Source organism: Tamandua tetradactyla, chromosome 18 (assembly GCF_023851605.1).
Source record: "Tamandua tetradactyla isolate mTamTet1 chromosome 18, mTamTet1.pri, whole genome shotgun sequence".
NCBI lineage: Eukaryota > Metazoa > Chordata > Mammalia > Pilosa > Myrmecophagidae > Tamandua > Tamandua tetradactyla.
Genome location: NC_135344.1, coordinates 63270932 through 63296858, shown reverse-complemented (window position 1 = coordinate 63296858; position 25927 = coordinate 63270932). Strand labels below are relative to the sequence as shown.

The 25927-nt window shown below is 40.9% G+C and overlaps 2 protein-coding genes across 6 annotated transcripts in view; one reads left to right on the top strand and one right to left on the bottom strand.

Moving 5' to 3' along the window:
- Positions 1-25927, top strand: part of COLEC12 (collectin subfamily member 12) — a 182906-nt gene that overhangs the window by 136211 nt on the left and 20768 nt on the right. For both annotated transcript variants that reach the window (XM_077135845.1, XM_077135844.1), the window contains exons 3-5: positions 15296-15418; positions 22283-22381; positions 23047-24093. In XM_077135845.1, the coding sequence (XP_076991960.1) occupies positions 15296-15418; positions 22283-22381; positions 23047-24093 (1269 nt within the window). The remainder of the gene's footprint in view (positions 1-15295; positions 15419-22282; positions 22382-23046; positions 24094-25927) is intronic.
- Positions 19267-25927, bottom strand: part of LOC143662270 (uncharacterized) — a 53892-nt gene continuing 47231 nt past the window's right edge. For all 4 annotated transcript variants that reach the window (XR_013165243.1, XM_077135851.1, XM_077135850.1 and 1 more), the window contains 2 exons: positions 20993-21081; positions 19267-19458 (listed from right to left, as the gene is read on the bottom strand). The gene's annotated coding sequence lies outside the window, so the exon portion shown is untranslated. The remainder of the gene's footprint in view (positions 19459-20992; positions 21082-25927) is intronic.

The following is a 25927-nucleotide window of genomic DNA, read 5'->3' as shown; positions in this document are numbered from 1 at the left end:
TCGGCTTCCTTGAAGCAAGGTATCTTTCCCTGGATGGATGCCTTAGATTGGACATTTCTATAGACTTGTTTTAATTGATACATTTTCTTGGCCTTAGAACCGTAAACTAGCAACTCATTACATTCCCCTTTTAAAAGCCATTCCATTTCTGGTATATTGTATTCTGGCAGCTAGCAAACTAGAACACATACACAGTACCTAATTATATACAATAAACTGTAAAGGACATACAGTAGGTTTTGATAACAGGTTCCAGTTCCTCATCACTGAGAGACTGGTAAGAACCCTTAATCAGTGTGAATAAGGAAATAGTTCTGGTCTTGTCTGGATCAGTCTCGTTGTTCCCACCCTGCCTTTCATCTCTGTGGCTCTGCTTCTCTGTCCAGATCAGAAGCATCCCAGGAGCTGCCACACCACATCTTACCAACCTATCCTGTGCAGAGAAAAGAACTGTGACCATCGGAAACATGGTCAAATGGGATAAGATCATATTTCATAAGTAGATAAGATCTGCAGTGTAAATTATGAAATAGAAGTCTATTTGTTCTGCAATTGCACAAAAAATTTCACATTTTCCGTCAAGATGGAAACTTAAATCATGAATATGCCCTGACTACAGAGTCAGTCTGTATCTCTGACCACTGCTGCCACCATTTTAGTCATGGCCTAAACAGGGGATGCTAGAATCGAGCTTTACTACACTCATTGCTCAGACGGATTCATTGTCTCCTGCAACAGAATTGTAATTTCCATTCCCTTTAAAGGTGGAAGGAGGTAAAACCTGTTTGGCCAGAGGTCTTTTTTTGAAGATCAGACTAAAAGTGGGTCCCAGTTTATGAGACACCATGACACTTCCTAGTGTCACATTCAATGTTCCCTTGGCAGGATGTAGTTCTATATATACCCTTGAATCACTAAATGCTCAATATTTTATAAATTTCATTACCCAGTGTCAGGGAAAAACTCTTTTGGCTCTTCTTGTTTGGGCCCAGACCAAGTTCTTGCAAAGCATGGGCTTGTACTGCCACAAGACTAAAAAATACACCAGGCACAGAAATAGGCATAGATTTATTGGGACTTACAAACAGGAGAGATTCTCCAGTGGCAGGGGATAATGCTCCAGGAAGGCATAGGGGATGCAAGGGGCAATATGTGATTTTAGAACAAAGACATTCCATATAGTATGAGGACATCAGGTCTTAAAGAGCCTAAGACCTAGTGTTTTACTAAGAGTAATGTTTAAGACTAAGATAAAATCAATTGTATTTTACATCAGTGGTGACATTCTTCTCTCTCCAGAGAGATTGTTTACTTTCTTGACCTTTGCCCTTGGCTAAAGCAGGTTTGTTATGGTTGTGCAGGAGGGAGCTGGGGCCCTGGGCACTACAGTACCCTAAAAATGTTAAAGGAAATTATATTTTGTACCTACTTCTGAACAAACTGAAAATACTTGAATTGTCTGCTCCCAGCATTGGATCCAATACATCATTACTGTAGTGCTTGACTTGAGACAGCAGAATAAAAATATAGAGAGTCTCTGAAATCTGTTCTACAACTAATTATTGTGGTGTGCTTTGAAATTTATTGCTTTTTTGTATATATATTATTTTCCACAAAAAAGACAAAAAAAATCGATTGTGATGATCAATGCACTATATGATGTATTTGTGAACCATTGATTGTACACTTTGTATGATTACATGGTATGTGAATATATAATATATAGCAATAAAATTTCATTAAAATAAAAAAAAAAGGGAGAGTGAATCAGTTTGGCCTCTTTAATTTATTACTAGTTTGTACTTCATGAGAGCGGGTAGAGGGAAGGGAGTTGAGAATGGGGAAGAGCTCTGAAGTATATTTGGTAAATAAGAATGCTTATGTTGTATAACTTTAGTGCAACAGAATAGGAGACACAGGACAGATGGGAGACGCCACTGTGGCTGGCTCTCAGTTTGTGTATTGCACAAAGGCCTGATGCTAGAGAGGGATGGGAATGGAAATGAGTCCTGCCCTGCTGAGAAGCTGATACCAAACCTCACGTTGGAAGCCAAATAGCCATTTGGGAAATTGAAGTCACTTCATTGTAAAAGACTACAGTGGTACTCTCTTCTCTGTGTGACATACTTGATTGATTTTGCCCTAGATGTCTAAATAATTTTACATGACTGCTGTATAAATACTAGTTTCATGCCATTGTTTGCTTTGCCTTCACTCTCTAGAATCTGTTCTTTATTACTAGCAGGAATTAGCTGCATCAGCTCAGTGTCCCTGTGAGGAAGGCAGGGCTGCTCCACCAAAGGATCTTCCAGACTTACTAGAACACAATTACCCAACGATAGGGACATTCCTTACAGTCTATTTCACCAGGCCTGAGGTTGCTATTGTCATTTCTTTGTTGCCACAACTCACCCCTTCCTCTTATTCTGTCTAGATAATCATAAGCCTTTGCTCTTTTCCTCAAAAAAAAAAAAAAGTTTCTATTTCCCACTCTGTGATGCTTTCCATCCTACCCAAGGGCTGTACAGCCAAACCCAACAGGCTTTAAGACAAAGGAGACCTCCCTGAGCCTTTACCAGCCCAGAGCCTCTGACTTTCCCAGCTCCACTTAGATAAATATTTCCCTGATATGATTTGTGCCCATTTGTGGTGAGGGTCTGGGAAGTTCACTGGAATGGAAACAGACTGATGTTTCCACTGAGCTCAAAGCCAGGAAGACTGTTATGCAGTAGTCCTATATGTGAAATATAATCAGTATACAATCACACAATCATTTGAAGCTCTGTGTACCCTGATAAATTAACACTCCTAATTTTATAAGCACTATGACAACCACAGTTGTGATTGGGATTTTTCTTTTTAGTATAGTATATGTTCTTTTGCTTTACTAGATGTTGTGTATTAGGTAGTGTTTCCCCTAATAAAATAATATAAAATTACAGAATGTTTCAGATAGGTTATATTTAGAGGTGGCTAGTTATCTTTTTGATAACAAAACTGCTTGACGAGAGGAAGGAGCATTGCATAGTTAGCTAGAGCTATTGAGTCTAGATTTCGTTTCTTCTTTTTTTTTTTCTATTCCATCTGTTTAGATTTCATTTCATTTCTCATTTAAGGACAGACGTTTGGTGAATCACTGAATCCTCGTTTTTCAGTTCCTCTTCAGGGCTATGCATAATGCAATTGTAATGAAATAGTCTTAATGTTTGCAGTGATGGTACTGGTGGCCCATGGTGAGCGGGACCTGAGCTTCTAAGTTACTTTTCCAGCAAAAGGGTTCCGAATTCCTCATTCACTGTGGCAGAGAAAAAAATCCTGAGCTAGGGGTGGATTGACGTCTCATCCAAAACCTCTTCTTTCAGTCTGTTTAACCAGTTTAAAACCCTAATTAGGAGCCATTTGGCCATTTGAGAGATAAAATTCATTTCTTTGTGAAATACAATTAAGTGATTTGCCCAAATAATTTCATAACATTCCATTTGACTATTGTATAATCTCTGATCTCCATTGTTCACTTATCACTAGAGCTGGTGTGCCCCTGGCCAAATTCTACAATTCTCTGCTCTAAAGGCTCAAGTTCAGAAGGCCTTCCGCCTCCATTATGAACAGCTCAGGCAGTGCATTTTTAATATTTCCCTCCTTCTGTTTTCACCTCTGGGGCTGATTGTAGCCATTTGCTCATATCATACATATAAGGAAGTTTCGTTCTCTTGGGCTCTTGGATTTTTTCTGCCCGGTAGATGAGGTTCTAATTCCTGCATAACTTGAGGATATCTCTAGACAGAGGGCTGTCATTCGAAGCCCCTTCATCTATAGTGATTCCTCTATCTGAATCAAAGCATGTCCCCCCACAATTGCTTATTCTTAGGCTGATTCACCTGGATTCTGCCTCTTAACTTTGTCATTTTCACTTCAGGTGTGTGACAGATCAGGGCCAGTCCTGTACATTGTCCCCACATAGGAAGGAAATTCACTTTCAGGTTGCTTGGTCAGAGTTAAACAAAACCTGCTTTCCTGGTGTGGGGTGAAGTTAATGGGCATTCAGGAATTGAATCTTAAACACTGTCAACTTCATAGAAATGTAAAGTTCTCACCCTGCAGATTATGAATTTGAAACTTTATTGCTTCCGTGCAAGTTTTGAATTCAAAATACCTAATTTACACAAATATTACCAATGGGAATGTATATAAGATTGATAAAACCTCGAGAGGAGGGAAGGAATTAAATGCCAGTATAACCTCCACTGTGCCCAGACTTGATTGTGCCATGACCCTGAACTTCTCAAGTGGTTTCTCCCCACGCATAAAGGAATTGTTGGATTCGGTTTATATGTGATGCGTTAGGTAGACTGGTATAAGGGCAAATGTTTAACAGCCAGCAATCCAGGAGGAAAAAGCCCTGCTTTGGTGTTCTCTGATTTCCGTGGTGTAAATACTCTCACTATGACTAATTTCAAGCAACCAAGATGAAATCGCTGATCATGGGGCAGAGAAGAGATGCAAACATTTGGCTCTCCTCAATCAGTATAAATTGGCTCTAGCCCACCCCCAGATAAGTCTCTAGGAAAGTGTGAATGTGAATTCTACTTCAGAAATCTTAAAAAAAAATTCTCTACTGTCTTCAGAAAGTCACTGTATGTATGTGTACATGTACAAATGTAGATTTTCTTCCATCTTTTTATCCAGTTATTTCCTTTTTAAAAAATTTTCTAAATTTAACTCTGAACTCTTTACAAAGGTATGGAAAATTTAATAAGCAGGCATTTTCCCATGTATTTTATATTGAATTATAATTAATTGCATGCCTTCCAAAGATTTTTGTTTAGTGGTTTTCCATTTTTGTTTTCCAGTTTCATTCCTTTGACCTCTGAAACTGTAGTTATCTGCCCTATACAGAAACTTCTTCCTTTCTCTGCCCTTGGTCCCATTTTAATAACTAGCATGTAGCTAATGAATCAGATGCTCCTCAGTGAGTCTGGAGGCCACATACCCCCTCACAGTCTTTGTGGACTGTCAATCTGTAAAATAGGTCCCTCCCATCCCATGCCTCAATATTTCTATGCCAACTTTTCCTCATTTGGGGCTATTTCGAGTTACATGGCTCATTTCTTATTGAGGTTCATAACTAAGGCTACATTCAGTGCAGAACAGATAATTACTTTAAAAACATTGACAGTACATTCGGTTGCCGTTTCTGGGTTCACTTTCCCTTAATTCTAAGTGTCTTATAGTCTCCACTTGAAGCAAGTAAAAAACACTTATTCATAAAGGAGTGGGGAATGTCTATCATCCTGGTTGATATTTTCATTTACGTTGAGATCCTTTTTTTTAAATCCAAACATTAGTTTTGTGAGTTAAAAAAATAATCAGGTAGGTATGTGAGTGGTAGTGGATGTAGTCTTTCTTTTTCCCCCTGCATCTGCTCTGCAGTAGAGTTTTCACATGCCTTAACCCTGTTTCATTGATAAATAAAGATGCCATCATTAACCAAGATTTGTCCTGCTCTGTGGTCTACCCCATCCTTACAGCAGCTTCTGCTGCCCCAAAATGACACGTTAAAGCAGCAACACTCGAGCAAGTATTGGATTGTGAGTTTGCTTTTCATATCTTTGCCTCATGAGATTTAGTTTTGAGTGCTGAGGGACACAGAAAATGCAGACATGCCGGGCTGCTTTGGAATCTTGGGATTCATGTCAGTCTGGGAGGGGTTTGTCTAAAGGAATGTTTTGCCTTCCTCTCATTAGTAACTCATTTTGTATCCCAGCCCCTTCCCCCAGCCCCCAGTAAGCAAAGCAAATCCTCCTTCAGCCTCCCAGTTCCTGAGTTGTTTGGGAGGAAGATGCTATCACAGTGTCTGCGTTTTGACTGTCGGCCTCTCCCAGAACTGGAATGTTGTTGCGTCTTCATTCTACGCTGTGGCTTGCGGGACCGTGAGTCCCACATGTCACTTGTCACCTGAAATTCCAGACACAAAGATGGAAGAGAAGGTTATGAAGTCCATCGCCCCCTGAGAGCTGCGGGGAGTGTATGGGCACAGTCTGGATGAGGGAGAGTCACGTAGGAGGGATGGAGCCTTCTTTCCCCACTGCCAGGATCTCCCTATCAGTCACATTTTTGGTTAAGCCACATGAGGTGCAGAGTACCATAGAGTAGTGGTTTGCTGAGAGAAATGCAAAAGCAGTAGAGAAAAACAAAATCCCTGTGCCATTAGGAGAAAATCCCTGTGCCGTTAGGAGAAGAAGGCCTGTGAATTATTTGAAAAGTACACAAATGAAGGTGGAATTGTGAAACGCTAACCACAGGGTGCTGAGGGGATTCAGACCCAGCAAGACTTGGTGCAAGGCTGATTCATTAGAAAAGTTTCATTGAGGAAGAAATTTGTAAGGTGTGTGTTTAAATTCAAAGACAGTTGATCACATTTTAATGTTACTGAAACTGGGTTGCATGTAACAATTGATGTGTCTTCTGTTGTCAGACCACAGTCATGATATAATTGATGCGTGTATATATATATATATATATATATATATATATGTATGTATATGTATGTTTATATAAAATATACATACACACGCACGTCGGCAAATGTAATCATAGTTGTTCATCTTGTCATCACCATAATAAAGTTATCTTCATTTTTTGTGCTACAGCGATTGAATGTATATCTCAAGCAATGAAACTGAAAGTAGGAGAAATGGCTATTTGGAATAGATTTAAAAGTTTCAAAGCCATGAGAGTCTGCTGTGACTAATTCATGAATTGCTCATTAATTTGTCAGGAAATTTTTGTAGACTTTAAAGAAAGTTTCTTAATTTCCAGTGATAAATGACATAGTTGATAACAAGGATAAAATAAAGTTCAGTCAAACTGAAAATGCCAACATTAACACGTTAATAATGGTGCCAGAAGCTTGGAAGAAAATCCCAGAGACAATTGGAAAGCATCCTTTTAAAGTATTTGTATCACCATTGCTCTTAATGGTCATAAAGGAGCACACTGATTCTGAGTTGAAAAAGTGATTCAGGGGTGGCACAGTGCTCGCCTGCCATGCCAGAGACCCGGGTTCAAGTGCTGGTGCCTGCCCATGCAAAAAGAAAAAAAAAGAAAAAAACGGTGATTCAGAAGATTTGTACTCTAAATGCAAAAGAAGTTTTAAGGATACATTAGTATAGTTATTTTGCTTAAATTTTCCTTTTATGTATGCACAGAAGTAATAAATTCTAAATATTGTAAGTTGTGTATTTTTTTTAACTTTCTATTTTAAAATAATTTCAAATTTGCAGGACAGTTACAACAATAATGCAAAACCCACACAGAGAACTCCAATATACCCCCCACACCCAGATACACCAAGTTTTAACATTTTGCTGCACTTGCCTAATCATTCCATCTATCCATTTGTCTGTCCATCCACCCATCCATCTGTTTTATAAATATTTGAGTAGATTGCATATATCATGATCCTTGAACACTTACTACATCTATGTATATTTCCTAAGAACAATGATGTTCACTTATATAAAGAACAAGGTTTTTTTTTGTTTTATTTTGTTTTGTTTTTGCATGGGCAGGCACCGGGAATTGAACCCAGGTCTCTGGCAAGGCAGGCGAGAATTCTGCCTGTTGAGCCATCGTGGCCAGCCCAAGAATAAGGTTTTGAAGGAAATCATTTTGTAGAGAGGAAAGAGCATTTAACAGAGAAGGAGGGCAAGTCTCAGGACTCCGAGAAGAAATAAGCAGCCTTGGGAGTGGGGGGAGAGAGGACAGGGAGCACTTCACCTGCAGCCCTTGCACCAAGGGGTTCCGGTGCTGTTCCCCACACTCCTTCCAGCCTTTGTTCGAATGTCACTCCGGAAGCCTTCTCCTACTACCCGGTTTAATGTCGCCATCCACTTTCTTTCCCACATGCCCTTTGCACATTCCTTGCTTTCTTTTTCTCACCTTCTAAAATACCTACTGCAGTATAAGCTCCATAAGGGCAAAGATTTTTGTCTTTTGTTCATTATTATTTACAGTACATGGCACATAGTAGGTGCTTAGGACTTCTTGAATAAATGAATTGCAGCAAGAAAGAAGTGTGGTAAAGTGGGCAGTGTTGGGGATCTGAATTCTGGCTGGAAATCAAGTCCTAGAGCCTAGAGTTCTAGAGCCAGGCCCATAAGCTAGGGCCAAGCAATGGGGTTCACTGGGCTTCGTGTCCCCCCACTGGTAAAATGAATATTGGCCTTATATGACAGCTCATGCTCCTCCTGGCCAGGAGGTTCTGAGAACTTACGTTAGCAGATGGGTGAGCATCTTGGAATCTACTTTAAGACTCTTGGAGCTGTTACCATGGCAGTGGGCTAACACTGTTGATTTCTGTACCACGGGCTCAAGGTGGTGGTAGTAAAAAGAATTGTTTTTGCTAATCTATTCCAGGTAGATCCTCCTCCAGGGGGGAGGGGGAAGCTAGAGATTTCTTTTTTTAATTTTTATCACCACTTAATAAACCCTTCCTCACCTCTTTTACTTATCTCACCCAACTCCTGCAGACTTGAACCACTGTCATTTGTTTAGGTCCATGGATGAATGAGCAAGTGAGCGTTGTCTGAGGCTCCTATTTCTCAATACTAGAACTTCAAGAGAAAACTCAGTAGGGCAACCAACCAACTTGTTCTAGTTTTAGGCTTAAACTGAGCAAGGTCCCTGAGCGTACCCTAGTTTGCCTTGAAATTATAAAGCTTCTCTTCTCAGCCCACCCCATGCCAAAAAATTCAGTCACTATTGGGAGATGATTCCCCTGAAGGGCTAGTAAACCTTAGCAGCCAAACCTTCCAGCCAGCCAGTCCTGACTTCTCATGGAGACAATGAGTGCTTGTTTAGAGTAGAATTAACTTGCTCTTAAGTATGTCACCACAGAATAGTAAGAAAGAAATTACAGCCCATAGAAGCCCCAGGCCTGTAATATTGAATTTCAGGAGACTAAATTTTATTGCTTATTTCTGAGAAAAACTTGACTTTCAACATTCTGCTCCCCTCTATTTTGACAGAACACTTCTTAAACTGTAAGCCTATTCTGTCACCTTTCTATAGTTTATCTTCTTAGGCATCTTAATCTCGCTTCCACCACCACCCCCCACCTACTTCTAGAGGTAAATTTAAGGTTGGAGAAGCAAATGTCATAGATTTGTTTTCAGCCACTTACTGGCTTGGTTATTCAACCTTTTCAACCCCCATTTTCCTTATCTATAAAATTAGGGTCAGAATCCCTACTTTGCAGGAGTATTAAGGGATTGTAACTAACAAGGAGGGGCATCTGGCACATATCACATCCCCAGCGATTCCATATGCATTCAAAGCAATAGCAGACTCTCATTGGTGAAACAAATGTACAGGGGCCCCTCCAAATGCCTGTGCTGGGCAAGTGTCCAGCTCGATTAGACAATGCTCTAATGACCCAAGCCGGAGCTGAATTTTCATGAGTCCTTTTGATTAAAAGATTCAGTGCTTAATCATAGAAGGGCATGGTTTGGCAGTACCAGAAAATGAGGTGGGCAGGGTGGTTGTGGAAATGTATCATCAGGATTGTTGACAGTTCACTCTGTGCCCATGGAATAAAATCTATAGGAGCAGAGCCAAGAGGGAGAGGGCCAGCTAGAAGAGAGAAATGCAGGAGATGAGATGATTGAGTTCCACAATAAGTGAGGATTCCTCTCCTCAGAATTGAAAGCATTTGTGTGCAGTTCCTATAATAAAGGATTTCTTATTATAAAAACCACAGACAGAAAATAATAATATTCTTTTGAGACACTATGTATTTTGGCAGGCACTGTATATTCTAAGTGGGACCATTGCATCTGGCTTTTGCCTATGACACTTTTTTCTTAGTAGATAGAGTATAAATAATAAATTTTAAACAAATAATACATATCCTTTTTTATCTAAACATTAAAACCAAATTAGAACTGACAGCCTTTTCATGAACAAAATTTAGTGGGGAAAAAAAATACCCTTGGTAAAAAATTCAGAATGAATGCTGAAGAGTTCAGCATCTCATAAAACGCTTCTAAATAATTTTTTCTGGCATCCTTATGAATACAGAGGTGCTGTGAGACTTTATTTTGCACAGAAAGCAATTTCATTTCTAATTCTTGGCCCATTCCCCATTTTCATATTTTTCTCCACATAGTCTAAGAAACTTGAAATCATGAAATGTGCAGTGCTGGGGTTTGTATTTTGGGGAACTAAATTACTCACTAATAAAAAAAATCACTAAATTCATAACTATCATTTACTAAATGGCCTTTATAGAAGGAAAAACTAATTATTTGTGAGATAAAATGTTTTACGTTTTAGCTTTTATTCTTTTTTATATTACATAACACTCAAGTGACTAACCAGGATTTTCACTCTTACTGTTTTGTTGTTCTGAGGGCATTTTAATTATAGGAATTTATTTGAATCATTCTGTTTTACTGTCAGAGCCAAATCATTCTCATGGGCTTATGGGAATACATACCACCAGGCAGCAGATTAATAACTATAAAAAAACCACATGAAAAGGTCACTGCAAATCTCAGATCAAGACTTGTGGTTTTCTGGATTTTGCAGTCTACTGGCTTTTTGAAGCTTCTCTTTGGTAACTTGATCTTCTGGCAAAGCCTCTGAGCTAGACACTTGTGGCAGTTAAGATAGCCCTGAAGCCCCTCCATCCCTCTGCCAGCTCCACCTAACCAGAAAGGGACTGATTAGCATGTATCCTTTTACCGGACGAGCCCACCTTTGGTGGTGGACATGGCAGAAAAATATGATAGTGAAGGAGCCTTTTTCTCCCACCCCGAAAAGATTGGGGAAACAGGCTGGACCACAGCACTTGGGAGACCTCTTTTTGGCGAGCCAGGGCAGAAAGGAATTCTCTCTGCTGGTGAATTCTTCTGGCTCTTTGCACTGTCATTCCTGTAGCTCTTTCAATGGTTCCCTCTCGACCCGCTAACCGCCCCCCCCGATCTGCAGCTCCGCACCCTCTCCACTCTTCTTACTTTGAACATGTTTTATTGGAAACATGGCCACACAGGGAACTTTGAGTTTTGGCACAGGGGACCAAATTGTCAGCCTTTTCTAAACTTCTGTGGAACACTCGAGAAGTTAACCAGAATGATTCTGGCTTCACTTGGCCCCCATACTTTTTTGTGTAACAGCAACTTGGACGCTGGAAATACACATATGAGAACATGACCCAAGAATCTGTGTTCAGTGAGAGATAGCTCACCAGGGATAACCAATGGGAAGGCCTTTCTGCCTGGGGCCTGCTGAATTACGAATGTGCTCTTTGGGTAGGTTTTCTGATAAGCCAGATCTCTTGGTGTTAAGGGGGAAAACTGCTTCGCTTCCTGAACTGGAATCTCTTATGCACAGCACTCTGCAGATCGGTTCCCTTTACCTTCCTTCCCCCCATGATAAGAGAGTCCCCAGTCTCTGGAAAGTAATGCTAAGAAAACAAACACTACAAAGGCTGGTAACAGGGGGATGTCTCTCTTGAATGTTTTTAGTGACCATCTAGGTCCAAGGAGGAGGGGTCCCCAGCTAAGAGAGCCAGCAGGATCTCTTTGTAGTAGGCATCAGTATGTTTGGCCAGATGTCCTCCCAGCAGAGGGCAGAGAGGGAAAGATAAAACAGAATCGTATTAAAAATAAGTCTCGGGAGGGAGAGAAAACAAGTGCGCATTGGAAAGGGAGGCCAGGCGGTGCCATCTGATATTGATTAAATGCTGATAGTCAGCAGTGGGAAATGCACGTCGGGAGGAAGTGATCCTGCCCTGCGGAATGTGAACCAGTGACAGTGGTCTGGGAGTGGAGCTGCCCTCGTACCACACACACAGCTGTCAGTGGCCAATCCAGGGCTTGCACTCATGGCAAGGATGGAGGGAAAGACCCCCTTGCCCTAGGGATCCACACACCTGGCTTCAGAGCAGCGTCACCTCTCCAGACCTCACTTGCCCATCAGTAGCATTGAGCCTCAGCTAGATAAGCTGCCTTCTAACCCTCAGATTCCATTATAATCCCCTCTGACCAAATCTTCTGAGGCCCTTCTAAGGGAAGCTATAAAATCACCCTCGGGAGGATTAAAGAGCACACCCACCATGGTCCTAAAAATCAAAAGGAGCAAAACCTCCAAACAATCATGAAAATGTCATCCAGTCGTCCCACAGGAGGGCCACATCCCTGTGTCTTTCACGCTTGTGATCTGCTGTTGCCTCAAAGCAAGTTTATTCATTCTGAACATGGAATGTGGAATGTTTCTATACATCTGTGGGTGTACCTACATGTCCCCCTCTCCCAATTTCAAAAATATTTCACTCTAACTGGATGGGAGGGGCCTTTGTTTCATTTCGAACTTCCAGATTATAGAGAGCCACTGGGAGCTAATGGGTGTGTGGCTGTGGGTGTGTGGGGGTGAGTTTTCACCCCAAAGTCAGGGGCAAGCCATTGGAGGCCTATTTTCTTTCTTTTTGTTCCTTTTTGGCAAAGGTCATGATGACAGTAGTATGTTAGTATAGGATGAAGCTGGAGTGCAGTAAGACTGGAAGCTTCTGTTAATACACCAAGATCTCACACTAGGGCAGTGGCAGTGGAAATGGAGAGGAAAGGAAGACCAGAGAGACACAACATGGCATGGAGGAGAGGTTCTGGCATTTGGAGTTGGACAGACCTGGGTTGGACTCCTGGCTGAGGCGTGTAGGAGATGCCATTCCATCTCTCCACCATGCCTCCTTGCATAACCTCAGGGTTACTGTATGGATAAAAGACTCTGGGTATAGAGTACCTAGCTCAGAACCTAGCACAGGGTAGGCAATGAATGGAAATCAGTGAACCACAGATGATGAGGCTCACAATAAAAACAATATCCAAAAGGAAGGTTAACAGGGCCTGGTAACTGACTGAATTGGAGAATAAGCATAGGAGAAGAATTCAGTTAGTCTCTGAAGCTACCAGCCTTAGGGAGTGGGATTGTAGCCCTCTTTCAGTTGTATGGAAGTAAGAACGTGGGGTGGAAGTTGGAGATCTGGTTTGGCAGGGCTGATACTGAGATCAATTTTGGACATGAAATGTGTTGCAGAGACATGGAGGTGGCTATTAAAGAAGACAGAAGGGAAAAGAAATAAAAAGAAATGGGAAAATTATGATGCAGAGAAGCTGATTTATTCTAGGTCTGTTTGATCAATGATTCATTTTACAGCCTCACCTTAAAGGAATTTGCTAACCAAAGGTTGATCCAACATGGCAATCTTCTAAACTAAACTCTTGCTTCTCAAGGTAGGGTCCCCAGATCAGGTATTGCCTGAACCTTGTGAGTAATGCAGCATCTTAGTAGTTCCTTCCTCAGACCTACTGTATTGGTCACAGTTTTAACCCAGAATGATATATTATAAAGAATGGGCTCTTGCAAGTATGGGGGCTGTCGAGTCCAAACTTTATAGGGCAGGCCATGGCCTAGAAACTCTGGTAAAGTTGATGTTGAAGTCCTGAGCCCAAATTCCCCAGAGGAAGCTGATAAGCTGGAAATTCCAGCACGATTCAATGTTGAAGCCTTGAGCAGAAATTCTTTTGCCCTCCCGAACCCTCAACTCTCCCTTTTGAGACCTCCAACTGATTGGATGAGGCCCACCCACTTCGTGGAGGGTCATCTCTTTACTTAAGGTCACCGCTTGTAGCTGCAAATCCCATCTATTAAATGCTCCACACCAACAGTTAGACCAATGTTTGACCCAAAGAAGCAGACACCATAACTTAGTCAAACTGACACATAAAATTAACCATCACATCTACTGAATCAGACCCTGTATTTTAACAAAATTCCCCAAATGATTTGGAAGCATTTTAAAGATTGAGAAGCACTGTTCTAAAGCGTCCATCAACCTCACCTGGGATCTTGTTAGAATCCAGATTCTCAGGCCTCTCCCTAGACCTTCTGAATTGGAAATGCTGTGTTTTAACAAGTCCTTCAGGTGATTCTGAAGTTCCCCAAAGCTTGAGAACTATGTATGTTTCTAAATCCTGAAAGAAACAAACTGAACTTTCTCCTCTCTGTCCGTAGCCTAGAATACAAGAGGGATTGACTGAACCCTAAAGTTCAATTTGAGTTATGATTGCATGCTGTTTCTCTCATCATTTTGCATTAAGCACAGTTGAACTCTTTTCACTGAAGAAAGAAAAATACAAACCAAAGTAGAGAGGCTTCAGCTGTGGCTTAATCCTTGGGACTTACCCATCAAAAGTTATTGAGCACAATTATTGGAGATCAGTCCTTTTTGTGCTGCTGTTCCTTGGGGACGCTATTAGTAAGACGCACATCGGAAAACAGATCAGGAAACAAGGATGCTCCTGATACTCCTTACAATATGATTTTCACATTAAAATGTCCACAGTCTTTGACTTCTGTGTTTCTAATCAATCACAAGAAAAGTTCCCTTTCCGTGGATTAGTTTCTGAAGTCACTTGCAGAAGCGATGGTGGTTTTCCACTTAGACTAGGATGCTTTCCAAAAAGCTAAACTGTAAGCAGTAAAAATTTACCTCCTCTCATCAAAAATGTCTCATTTTACTGTTTGTTCCCTAGTTGTTGTTCAAACCACTGTGCTAATTTAAATAGGGTTACTATCTGTTTTCTGTATGTATGTAATGTAAAGTAATGAATATATACTGAGCATTTTAATAAAAAAGTACCCATATTTTCTGCTCTAGGTGCAAGATATGTATAAGTACCTGTCAACTAGTGGCTTGCTGGTAAACCAGCTCTCCAGGATAGACAAAAAGGCATGATTTTTTTTTTCCGGTCAATTTCCATGGTGTAAATACTCCCTCCAGGGCCCAATTTCACACGAGCCAGTGGAAACTAGCTCCAGCACACTGAAACAAATATCAAGGGACAAGTCACTCTGTGGCAATATTTAAAGTACTATAGGTCCTGTTATTGGTTAAAACAAGCAGATTTGCGTATTTTAACTATTTTGTTATTTAGAGGTTTTCATTGAAATTATCATTGTAATTACCATATGGAATTTAAGACTCTTATTCAATGAAACAAAGATGTGCTATTTTCAAGCCTAACTGAAGACAGTGATAACAACATAGTAATATTTAAATTGCTTGTATTCCTTAAGTGATGAGTTTGTTTAATTTTAAAATACTACTCCTAGAATAGTAAGGCACATGTAAAAATTATTCTTAATCATAATACTTGAACCAAAATACAAAAAAAGATACTCTTTGAAATGATATTCTTGGTTGCCATTATTAAAGTTTAACTTCTTTTTACAGGTATTCAGGAAGGAACACAATGTACCAAATGTAAGAATAACTGGGCACTGAAGTTTTCTATCATATTATTATACATTTTGTGTGCCTTGCTAACAATCACAGTAGCCATTTTGGGATACAAAGGTGAGTAATTCTTTCCTTTTACCTTCCAAATAGCAAACTGCCCTTGGTTCATTGAAGCATAAGAAAACATTTTTGCACATATGATGTTTTTCACTAATATAACTTGATGCAAAACTTAGTAACATCTTAAGAGCTATCTCTCTCTTGAGCCTCTTGTAGCCATGGAATCTGAAAGGGAAAAAGTAGTCATTTCTTTTGATTCCTTTTTCAAGAGTGATAGCAGTCCTCTGTGCGTTACAAAGGTTTTTCCTCTACATTGCTTTTTCCTACCCATTTCCAGCTGCTCCCTCTTCCTCCATCTTGTTTTGTCTGATCTTCTAAAGAAGCCCAATGGAAACTCAGGAGCCAGCACACAGGAAAACTACATTGACAGAGGATAAGCAAAACAAGATCTCCAGAGATACGACTTGCTTCGATCCAGGCTGTTGCCAGCTAATTCCTCTTTTCCTCTTCAACGTCACTGCAGTCACTCCTGTTTATGCAACTCCATAAGCATATTGCCCTCTAGAAATTAAACACAGAGACAGCACAGCTACCTCAAATATATTTTATAGGACATTAGGCATTCTTTCATCTTGTTTGATTTAAGGTAATTGGAAGATTTTTGCCTCCTCCAGACTTTGAGACACGGTAGCCCCACCTGGCCCCACTCCCTACACTCTTTCCAGACACCACATGTAGACGGTGTCATGATTTAGAACTACAAACTACTTAAACCCTTTTATATAAAATAGCCATGGGAACCTTCGCGAAGGCGAAGGTGATGGACACGTTCATCTGGTTTCTGCCATGAGACAGGCTTAGTCTCCTGATGTTTAAAACCTTCCCTAAGCACCCCACACCCAGCTGCCTTGCCTCAGGCTCTCAGCTTAACAGTGGAGAATTCCCACACATACCCCTTCTCTGTTCCTTGGCCCAGAGATGTGATGGAAGAAGAGAAAGATTCAAAGTGATTTCTCTCCAACTTGTAATTCCCCACCTCTCTTCTTGCATATACTTGAACAGTGTTTTGTGGCTCCCTGAGGAATTGTACTGTATTGAACCAAAGGGTTTTAGAGCCAGATGGTCCAACTTCAATCCGTGATTCTGCCATTTGTAAAAAATTGTGGATATTAAGGCACCACGCTATGCCCGCTACATGCCCCCTGTAACCTGGGTGTGAATCATAACCTCGTTGAATTTCTGATTTCTTATCTGGAAAGTGGGAATAATAATGCCACTTTTCAAGGTGATTGGGGTGAGCAAAGGTGATATAATTGGACCAGCTGTCCTATAGGTAGTTGTTGTATTTCTCTCTTCCTTTCTTCCTTCAACATAATGGCACCCATAGAGCTCAAGCCATTAGAATGACAAAACATGTTTAAAATAATATGTATTGTGTAATTTTGTGACTGCTGAATTTGGGGAAAGAGAATTTGGAAAGTTACCAGGTAGGTCATTTTATCCACTTGTGAGACATTATACTAACCTAGGATCTCTTAAGTTTTTAGATGAAGCGACGTAAAGAATAAGAAATTAAGTGAAGCTGCTAAATCATGACTGGGGCTGGGCAGAGGCTAGAACTGGGAACCTCCTTAGGAAAAGGCAGGTTTTATAAGTGCCAGGTAATTCAGCCTGGCTTTCTTCCTCTACTAAGTTATTTGGGTCCTTGATCACTTTTCCCTGACTTTTCCTAGTGAGCCAACATAAAGGAGAAGTTCGAAATCAAATAGCCATTTAACAAGTATCTTTAGAGCTCAGTACTTGTGATATCATGAAAGTAAACATTTACTACTGAAAGACAGGAGTAGTCTGAAGTTGAAATAAGTAAAGTTGTTTGAATACGTGCTACTGTGTGATATCCTGACATTTTCACGTCAGCTAAGAGATGTCTAGGATCATTATGCCTTCAGAATTATACAAAAGGATCCAAAAGGAGAAGGCTGTGGTTTGTTTTGTTTTGTTTTCAATTTTTTTGGTTGTTTCTAAAGTACAGATGTTTCCTCCATTTAGCTCTGACATGTTCTGCATGTAGTGGACCATTGGACTGGAGCACCTTTTCTCTGCTGTCCACCTGAATGACTCCTTGCCTTTTGTGTCTCTCTGAGACACATGTCCCAAGGAAGCCCTGGAAAGCCGAGTGGGGGTCCTCCTATTTGTCCCCATCACACCCTTTATTTGCCCCAGCCCCTGTTACACTATACCATTATGGCCAATAGGTTTTCTGTCTTACCCACTAAACTATAAGAGACTATCTTTTATTTCTTCTTTCACCAGCACTTAGCCTCATGGTACTTAAGAGATGCCCAGTGAAGTTTATTGAATGAATTAATGGAAGGATGGATGCATGGGTGAATGGGTGGATAGGTGGATGGATGGATGGATGGGTGGGTGGGTGGGTGGGTAGGTGGATGCATGGATGGGTGGGTGGGTGGGTAAGTGAATGGATGGTTGGGTGGATGGATGGATGGGCGGGTGGGTGGATGGATGGATGGGCAGGTGGACGGATGGACGGACGGATGGATGGATGAATTACAGGTTAGGGCTGGTTTCTGCCAAGGCAATCTTAGGTAATTGCTGCCCCTCAAAGCCTCATTTCGAAATCTAACATCCTGGGAATTGGTTTGACCTGCTCTGTGGATATAATCTCACCAGGGAAAAGGAGAAAAGATATTGAGAGAGCAAGTACAAGTGGAGGCAAGATGAAAGTCTTATCCCTCTTGTCCCCTCCTTCAGTGGCCCCATCCCTCTGGCCTCTGCTGACAGAAAGAAGATAATATAACATATAATTTTGGTTTCCAAACTGTCTTCCTGAACAAAAATGCTGATATTTCCCAGACGTGTTTTTTCTTTACTTGTATAGCGATTCCTCTTTCTTGCTGATAAGATTGTGGTGACCCAGAATTGTAAAAGGCAGAAGATAAGAGCCAGTTTTCCTTTCATACATCTCTCTTTGAAGTCTAGAGAAATTCTTTCCATAAAAAAAAGAAAAACTAATATTCAGTTAAGGAAGTGCATTAAGGTGCTTCCCTGAAGGAGAGGTTGAAAGGGAATGAAATAGAGGAATTTCTGATAAATCTCCTTTATCAGAACTGGCAAAAATCAATTCTATACTGTTTTCTGCCAAACTGTTCTCCTTTTACGCCATCACCCAGCTACAAGTTAGGATATTACTAAGTTCCTTCTAGAGAAATTTTTAACAAGCCAGAGAATTGCCTGGTCACACAGACAGGGTCTCTACAGAGGCTATGACCAGAAGACACGTAAACCACTCTGCAGAAAGTCTGTTCTTGGACCATTACGGCTCAGTGCATCCTCTACCCTGGCCTTTTCATCATTATCCATGGAGCACCTATGGCAGTAGTCATCTCTTAAGTTCAGTTTCCTGAAATAAGATTTCAGGAAAATCTCATTCTGTTTCCCTGCCTATTATACAATTAGGATAAAGAAAAAAAGAAAAATCTTTCTCAATAAGCATCCCTTTTAATTCAGCATTCCTAGTCCCAGAATGCCTGCCTTACTGGAGATGGGTCTTACATCCCACTGGATGGCTCTTATTAGAATTCTCCAGGATGACACTTATGACCAGATCTCCTAGGTTTTGTTGTTGTTGTTGTTGTTTAATAAAATCTCAAATAGATTTCAAGGCAGAAATGCCTTTTTTGAATTCCAGAGGAGCATAACTGGTGTTACTGGGTAGTTCTGAGTGCAAATGAAGGGCTGAATTCTTCCCTCAGAACCATCACCAGGCTGCTGCAAATGTTCACGAGCAACAAGTAAGAGCTCTCATTATACCACATACTTGGTAGATACTTAGGAAGCAACTGATGATGACAACTTTAAAGAGAAGATAAAAAAGTCATAAACCCTTCACTCAAAAGATTTTTATTGGAGGAAATCAGATGTACAACAGAGAAATACTAAATGAGAGCCAGTGTGGTGTATGGAGAGAGCATGGGTTTGGAAGTTGATCTCCTGGCCTGACACCCTAGCTTAGTCACTTATAAGCTGTGTTGGCTCTGGGCAGGTTACGGAACATCTCTGAACTTCAGTTTCTTCATCTGTAAAATAAGAGTGGTAAAGATTAAGTGCAGTGTTGGTGTAATGTGCCCTGCAAGGAGTAGGTGATCAATAAAGAGGCTATTATTATTCAAATAAAGTCTCAGTTGATGTGGCATAGAATCAGAACATCAAGGAAGGTTTAGTATGATGGGGAGGTGAGACTCAGAGTGGGCTTTAAAGATGGGTGGAAGTAAGACCAGGGAAGAGGAGGCTAGTGGCTCGACCAAGGGATGATACCAAAGTGCTTTTATAGAAAAGGTCATTATTGCCAGATTATCCTAAAAAATATGACTTCGGGTACTTAAAGAGAGACAACTCTTCAGGTATAATTCCTAAAATATCAATATTCTGAAGAAAAACTTTTCTCTCAAGAATTAGACAGCTCTCAATCTAGGGGTGTAACCCTTTTGTGTTTCATGTTTATTTCCTCATATGCGTTTGGTCTACAAACTGAGCCTACATTTATAGACTGGGAGTTTCTAAAGTATGATTGGCTGTCTCTGCCACTGTTTTCCTGACCAAGAATTGGTACTAATAAGTTTAGGACCAAAAACCACTGTTTGCTTTTACAACAAATGTTAGTTCTGGATCTCAGTCAGTCTTCTATTTATATGTAGGAGGAAAGTCATCATTTTTGCAACCCTGAAGTTTGGAGCTTGCCACCAAGATCCTATTTTTAGGCAGACACACGCCTCAATGCATGTGACTGGTTCATTAGCACTTATGGGGAGGGCAACTAGTTTCCTTGCTACAACAAAGAGAAAGTTAACAGGTTTTAAAATTGTAAAATGTATGTGTTTATTCCTTTTACTCAACACAGTACCTGAATTAGCTGTCCATGACAGTTTGTTGTTTTTGAAACGAAAATAGAAGAAAAATTAGAGAGGGTAGAAAATGACTGTCAGCATTTTAGAGGTTTCTTTGGCTTCCAGAAAAGAAGGGCTGGACTTAGATCCACCATGTGGTTTGAGGACAGAGTAAGGCATGTGTTTTGATTTGAGGATCAAAACTGAATCTAAACTTGTAAACACTCCTTTTTTTTTTTAATTTGGCTTTTTTTGCTAAAATGCAGATGAAACATTTTATTTTTCACCGTTTCCAGGAATTTAGGGTGTCCGTGATTATCAAATCACCTTGAGATGCTGATTATTATAACTATGTGTCTGTGTCTATGGAGTGATTTAAAAAAATAGTTACTCTTATCAATGTCATACTTGCCGAAACTCAGGATTCCCTGAGTTGGTTGTTTTGTATGTTTGTTTGTCTAACCTCCAGCTCAGCCAATTTTTCACAGGCCTCAGCAGCCAGGAGATTCTTATTTATTAATTTATTTAGCTATTAAACAGATATTTGTTGAACACCTAGATGCTACACAATGAGCTTATGATGTGGGGATAAAACTGAATATTAATTTTCCTGCCCTAAGGGGTCGTATAGTCCTGTAGGGTAAACAGATAAGCTCCGGTGATACAGTGTAGAAAGTCCTAAAATAAGGGACTGATGACTCACTAAGAAAATTCTGTGAAGCTGTACCTTAGCCAAAGTTTCCCACAGGAAATGACAAGCTGAGTCTTGAAGATCAAGTTGGACTTGGCTTGGTGAAGAGGCCAGGGAAGAACATTCTAGATGGAGGGGAAGAACATATGGGAAGGCTCAGATGAAAAAGAACATTTGGTGCAGTGCACATATTTCATTATAACCAAATCATAAAAGTCTGAGGGAAAATGTAGTAAGCTTCTCCAGGGAAGGTGCCAGGATCCACAGATCCCATTTACTCTGGTTCCTGCAAACATGTGGGAAGTTCCTTCTTCCTAATAGGAGCCAGGAGAATCTTCTCACACAATCATACATGAGTAGAGCACTTGATGAATAAAATAAACTTGATCCCATTGGATCATAATTAATAGACAAAGCATCATCACACTAAAAAATATAATTATTTAAAAATCAAAACAAAACTTGGAGTTGCCAGAAAGGACAGTCAGACTTGATCCCAAACTGCTAGAGGAACAACATCCAGAGAAATGCCTTCTAAGAGACTTTTGAGAAAGATAAATTTGAATTCATAGTCATAGAGAACCACTGAGAATGAATATGAACAGAAACCGTATGTAACACAACATCACTAGCTTTCCCTATCATGTGCAATCAAAAAGCTAAGAACAAAACAAAAACAATAACTCTTGTTATGTATCTTGGAGAGCCATGGTTGGGAAGCATCACTTAGGCACTCTTCTTGGAAATTTATAAAGTAAAAATTCAGTAATCACTAGACAAATCACATATTCAGACCTTGGTGGTGAAACTCATGGCAGAGTGAAGAGCTCTCGTAACTTTGAACCCCTTCTACAGTGTCTTTGTGTGCACATGTCAGCTAGATGCTCTTTGCCATGGAATCACCTTCTAGGTAAGTGAGTCCCACCTGCCAGGAATGTTAGTGAGGCTGATGTGTGACACATTTTATAAACGATAACAGTGTTCCAGGCCTCCACATGTGGAAATTAATAGGAAATCGTAATACAGATTCATGACTTCTATAATATATAAAAATTTAAAAATTAGTTCCAGACAGTTTCTAAAACATCCAAGGCATTATGGAATAATAAGAACAGTTAATGTAGAATTCTCAACCAAATAAACTACTACTTAAAAAAAATAAGTTATTTGCTAAAAGGATGGATTTTTTCCCATTTTTGATTCAAATTATATTCTATTTGTTTTTTTATGTTTCCTTTGTTGTGTAATGAAATGATCTCTTGTCTTGAAACTGAAAATAATATATGAGCAGGTATCTGTATTAATGTATTGTTTTCCAAATTTCAGTTGTAGAGAAAATGGACAATGTTACAGGTGGCATGGAGACATCTCGCCAAACCTACGATGATAAACTCACAGCAGTGGAAAGTGACCTGAAAAAATTAGGTAATCTGCAATGAAAGTAAACCATTTAGTTGAATCTCCTGACTTGACTTTGTATAAATAACCACAGCCGTTTAGAATCACCTTGCTATATACTCACATTTACCCAGAAGGACATTAAATTTTTATGTTGTGTGTTGAGTCCTTCCTCGTGATTTAATTCAAACTTCTAAAGCTGGAGTTTGGAGTTTTGGAGTTGAATTCCTCCCTAAAAAATGTGAAGGTGCCAAATAAAATCTGAAGATCAATCCTGATCTGAAAGTAACACAATACCCTTTATTCACAGCTCTTTTATAAAATGCTCAGTAAGTTCCTGTTTACAACATTTTAAATTGCATAAAATTGTAGAAAATAATACCAGATAAAACATTCTAGCCTGACTCCTTGATTTTTGAATTTAAAAAGAAATTTCCTTCTTAACACCTGTCCCTCTCCCTTTGAGAAAGTTGTTCACCCAACTTTATCAGACCTGGTACCAAATAACCTTTACAATTCTCCAGGAACTGGTTTTAATAGATATGTAGATTTTACTAATGCAACGCAGACTGCATATACCACAAGTTTTATATCTGAAATTGAGTGTGTACAAGGTTAGTCTCTTGGGAATATTTGATCTTCCATGAAAACTTCATACTGTCGTTTTAAGTAACGAGCATTTCTTATTCCAGGGGACCAAACTGGGAAGAAAGCTATAAGCACCAACTCAGAACTCTCCACCTTCAGATCAGATATCCTGGATCTTCGTCAACAACTTCGTGAGATTACAGAAAAAACCACCAAGAACAGAGATACACTGGAGAAGTTGCAGGCGAGTGGGGATGCACTAGTGGACAGGCAGAGTCAACTGAAAGAAACTTTGGAGAATAATTCTTTCCTCATCACCACTGTAAACAAAACCCTCCAGGCCTATAATGGCTACGTCACTAATCTGCAGCAGGACACCAGCGTGCTCCAGGGCAATCTGCAGAACCAAATGTACTCGCATAACGTGGTCATTATGAACCTCAACAACCTGAACCTGACCCAGGTGCAGCAGAGGAACCTGATCACTAACCTGCAGCGGTCTGTGGACGACACAAGCCAGGCCATCCAGCGAATCAAGAACGACTTCCAAAATTTGCAGCAGGTTTTCCTCCAAGCCAAGAAGGACACTGACTGGCTTAAGGAGAAAGTGCAGAGCTTGCAGACGCTGGCTGCCAACAACTCTGCCTTGGCCAAAGCCAACAACGACACCCTGGAGGATATGAACAGCCAGCTCAGCTCATTCACAGGTCAGATGGACAACATCACCAGTATCTCACAAGCCAACGAGCAGAACCTGAAAGACCTGCAGGACTTGCACAAGGATGCGGAGAATAGGACGGCCGTCAAGTTCAGCCAACTGGAGGAGCGCTTCCAGCTCTTTGAGACAGATATCGTGAACATCATCAGCAATATCAGTTACACAGCCCACCACCTGCGGACGCTGACCAGCAATCTGAATGAAGTCAGGACCACTTGCACGGATACCCTTACCAAACACACGGATGATCTGACCTCCTTAAATAACACATTGGCCAACATCCGTTTGGATTCTGTTTCTCTCAGGATACAGCAAGATATGATGAGGTCGCGACTGGACACTGAAGTGGCCAACTTATCAGTGATTATGGAAGAAATGAAGCTGGTGGACTCCAAGCATGGTCAGCTCATCAAGAATTTTACAATACTACAAGGTAAGTGAAAATTCTGACTTGATGTTTGTATTAGTTATCTATTGCTGCCTAACAAATTACCCTAAATCCTGGCAGCATAAAGCGATAAGTATTTGCTATCTCGTGGTTTCTGTGACTCAGGTATTCAGGAGTGGCTTAGCTGGACGGTTCTGGCTCAGAATCTATCATGAGGTTGCAGTCAAGTAATCGGCCGAGGCTACAGTCATCTGAAAACTTAACTGGGGCTGAAGGGTTTGTTCCCGCAATGGGTCATTCACACAGCTCTTGGCAGGAGGCCTCAGTTCCTCAAGGAGGAATTGTTTGAGCGTCTTCACAGTGAGGCAGCTGCCTGCCTCCCAAGCAGGTGATCCAAGAGAGGGGGCCGGGAAGAAGCCCCGGGGCCTTTTGTGACCTGGCCTCAGGAGCCGCTTACCATCATTTCTGCCTTGTTTAGTTCTTTATAAACAGGTCACTAAGTCCAGCCCACTGTCAAGGGCAAGGGGTTTATTGGACTTGTTAGATTACTTAAAGTAAGAGAAAAGAAAGGCATTTGGTAGTGGTTCCCTTAAGAACAAGTTGAAGACATTGGTGCTGGATTGCAGAACAGTTAGGTAGATTTATTGGCTAAGTTTTCTATCACATAACACATTATCACATATTTATCAGCTTAAACTAACACTTGTTGATCAATTATCTCAAAGTTTGTACATCAGAAGCCTGATCCGGCTTGGCTGGGTCCTCTACTCAGGGTCTCGCCAAGCTGCAGTACAGGTGTTGGCTGGGACTGTGGCTCATCAGAAGCTCAGTTAGGGAATGATCCATTTCTGGTTCCCTTGCGTTGTTGGCAGAATCCATCTCCCTGTGGCTGTAGGATTGAGGTCCTTGTTTTCTTTCTGGCTGTCAGCTGGGGAGTGCCCTCAGCTCCTGGAGGCCATCCGCAGTCCGTTGCCATATGACTGTCTCACAGATGACAGCTGCTTCCTGCCTCATGAGCTAGGAAGTCTCTCCAGTATGCCAAGATGGAGCCTTATATCATGTTGCCTAATCAGGGGAGTGACATCCTCTCCCTTCTGCCATCCTCCTTTGGTTAGAAGCAAGTCACAGTTCTGACCACACTCAAGGGGAAAGGATTACATAAGGGCAAGAATCTTTGGGAGTTACACTAGGGGGTCCTATTTTTTTTAGTTAATATTTATCGAGTGTGCATGTACACAGCACTTTCCACAGCCCATCTCTGAATCCTGACAGTAGCTCTGTGAGGCAGGTACTTATAATTTCATCCTCTGTTTATACAAGAGGAAGCAAAAGTTTAGAGGGGTTGAGGTATCTTGCTCAAGTTTACACAAATGATAAGGAGCTAAGTGGGATTTAAGGCTAAGCTGTCTGAATGCAAAGCCTGTGCTGGTGACCCTGGGCTTTGAATTGAAACTGGGAACTGCATCTCCCTCATAAGGTCAGGGAGGTTGGATTTTAGTCCAGGTATGATGGGGAGACATGGAGCAGGGAGGTGCTGTGACCAGATTTATACTTTAAGAGGTCTCCCTGGGCCCTGGTGGGGAGAGTGGATTACAGGAGAGCAAAAAGGGAGGCAGCGAACCCAGTAAGGGGCTTTGGACCTATAACAGGTGACCTGATATGGAAAGAACGTGGAAAGCAGCAAAGATGAGCCATGGATGGGTTCAGCAGGAGTATGTAGGAGCTGGAATCAAGAGCCTACACCTCCTGCTTCTTGATCATGTTTGGTGCCCAGGACCCAGACTGCCCTACCCAAAGTGTCCTGGATCCAAAGGGACAGCCTAGAGGCACCTGTGTGTGTGTCAGGGTGTGGACAGGCACTGAATGCTGGGGGATGAAG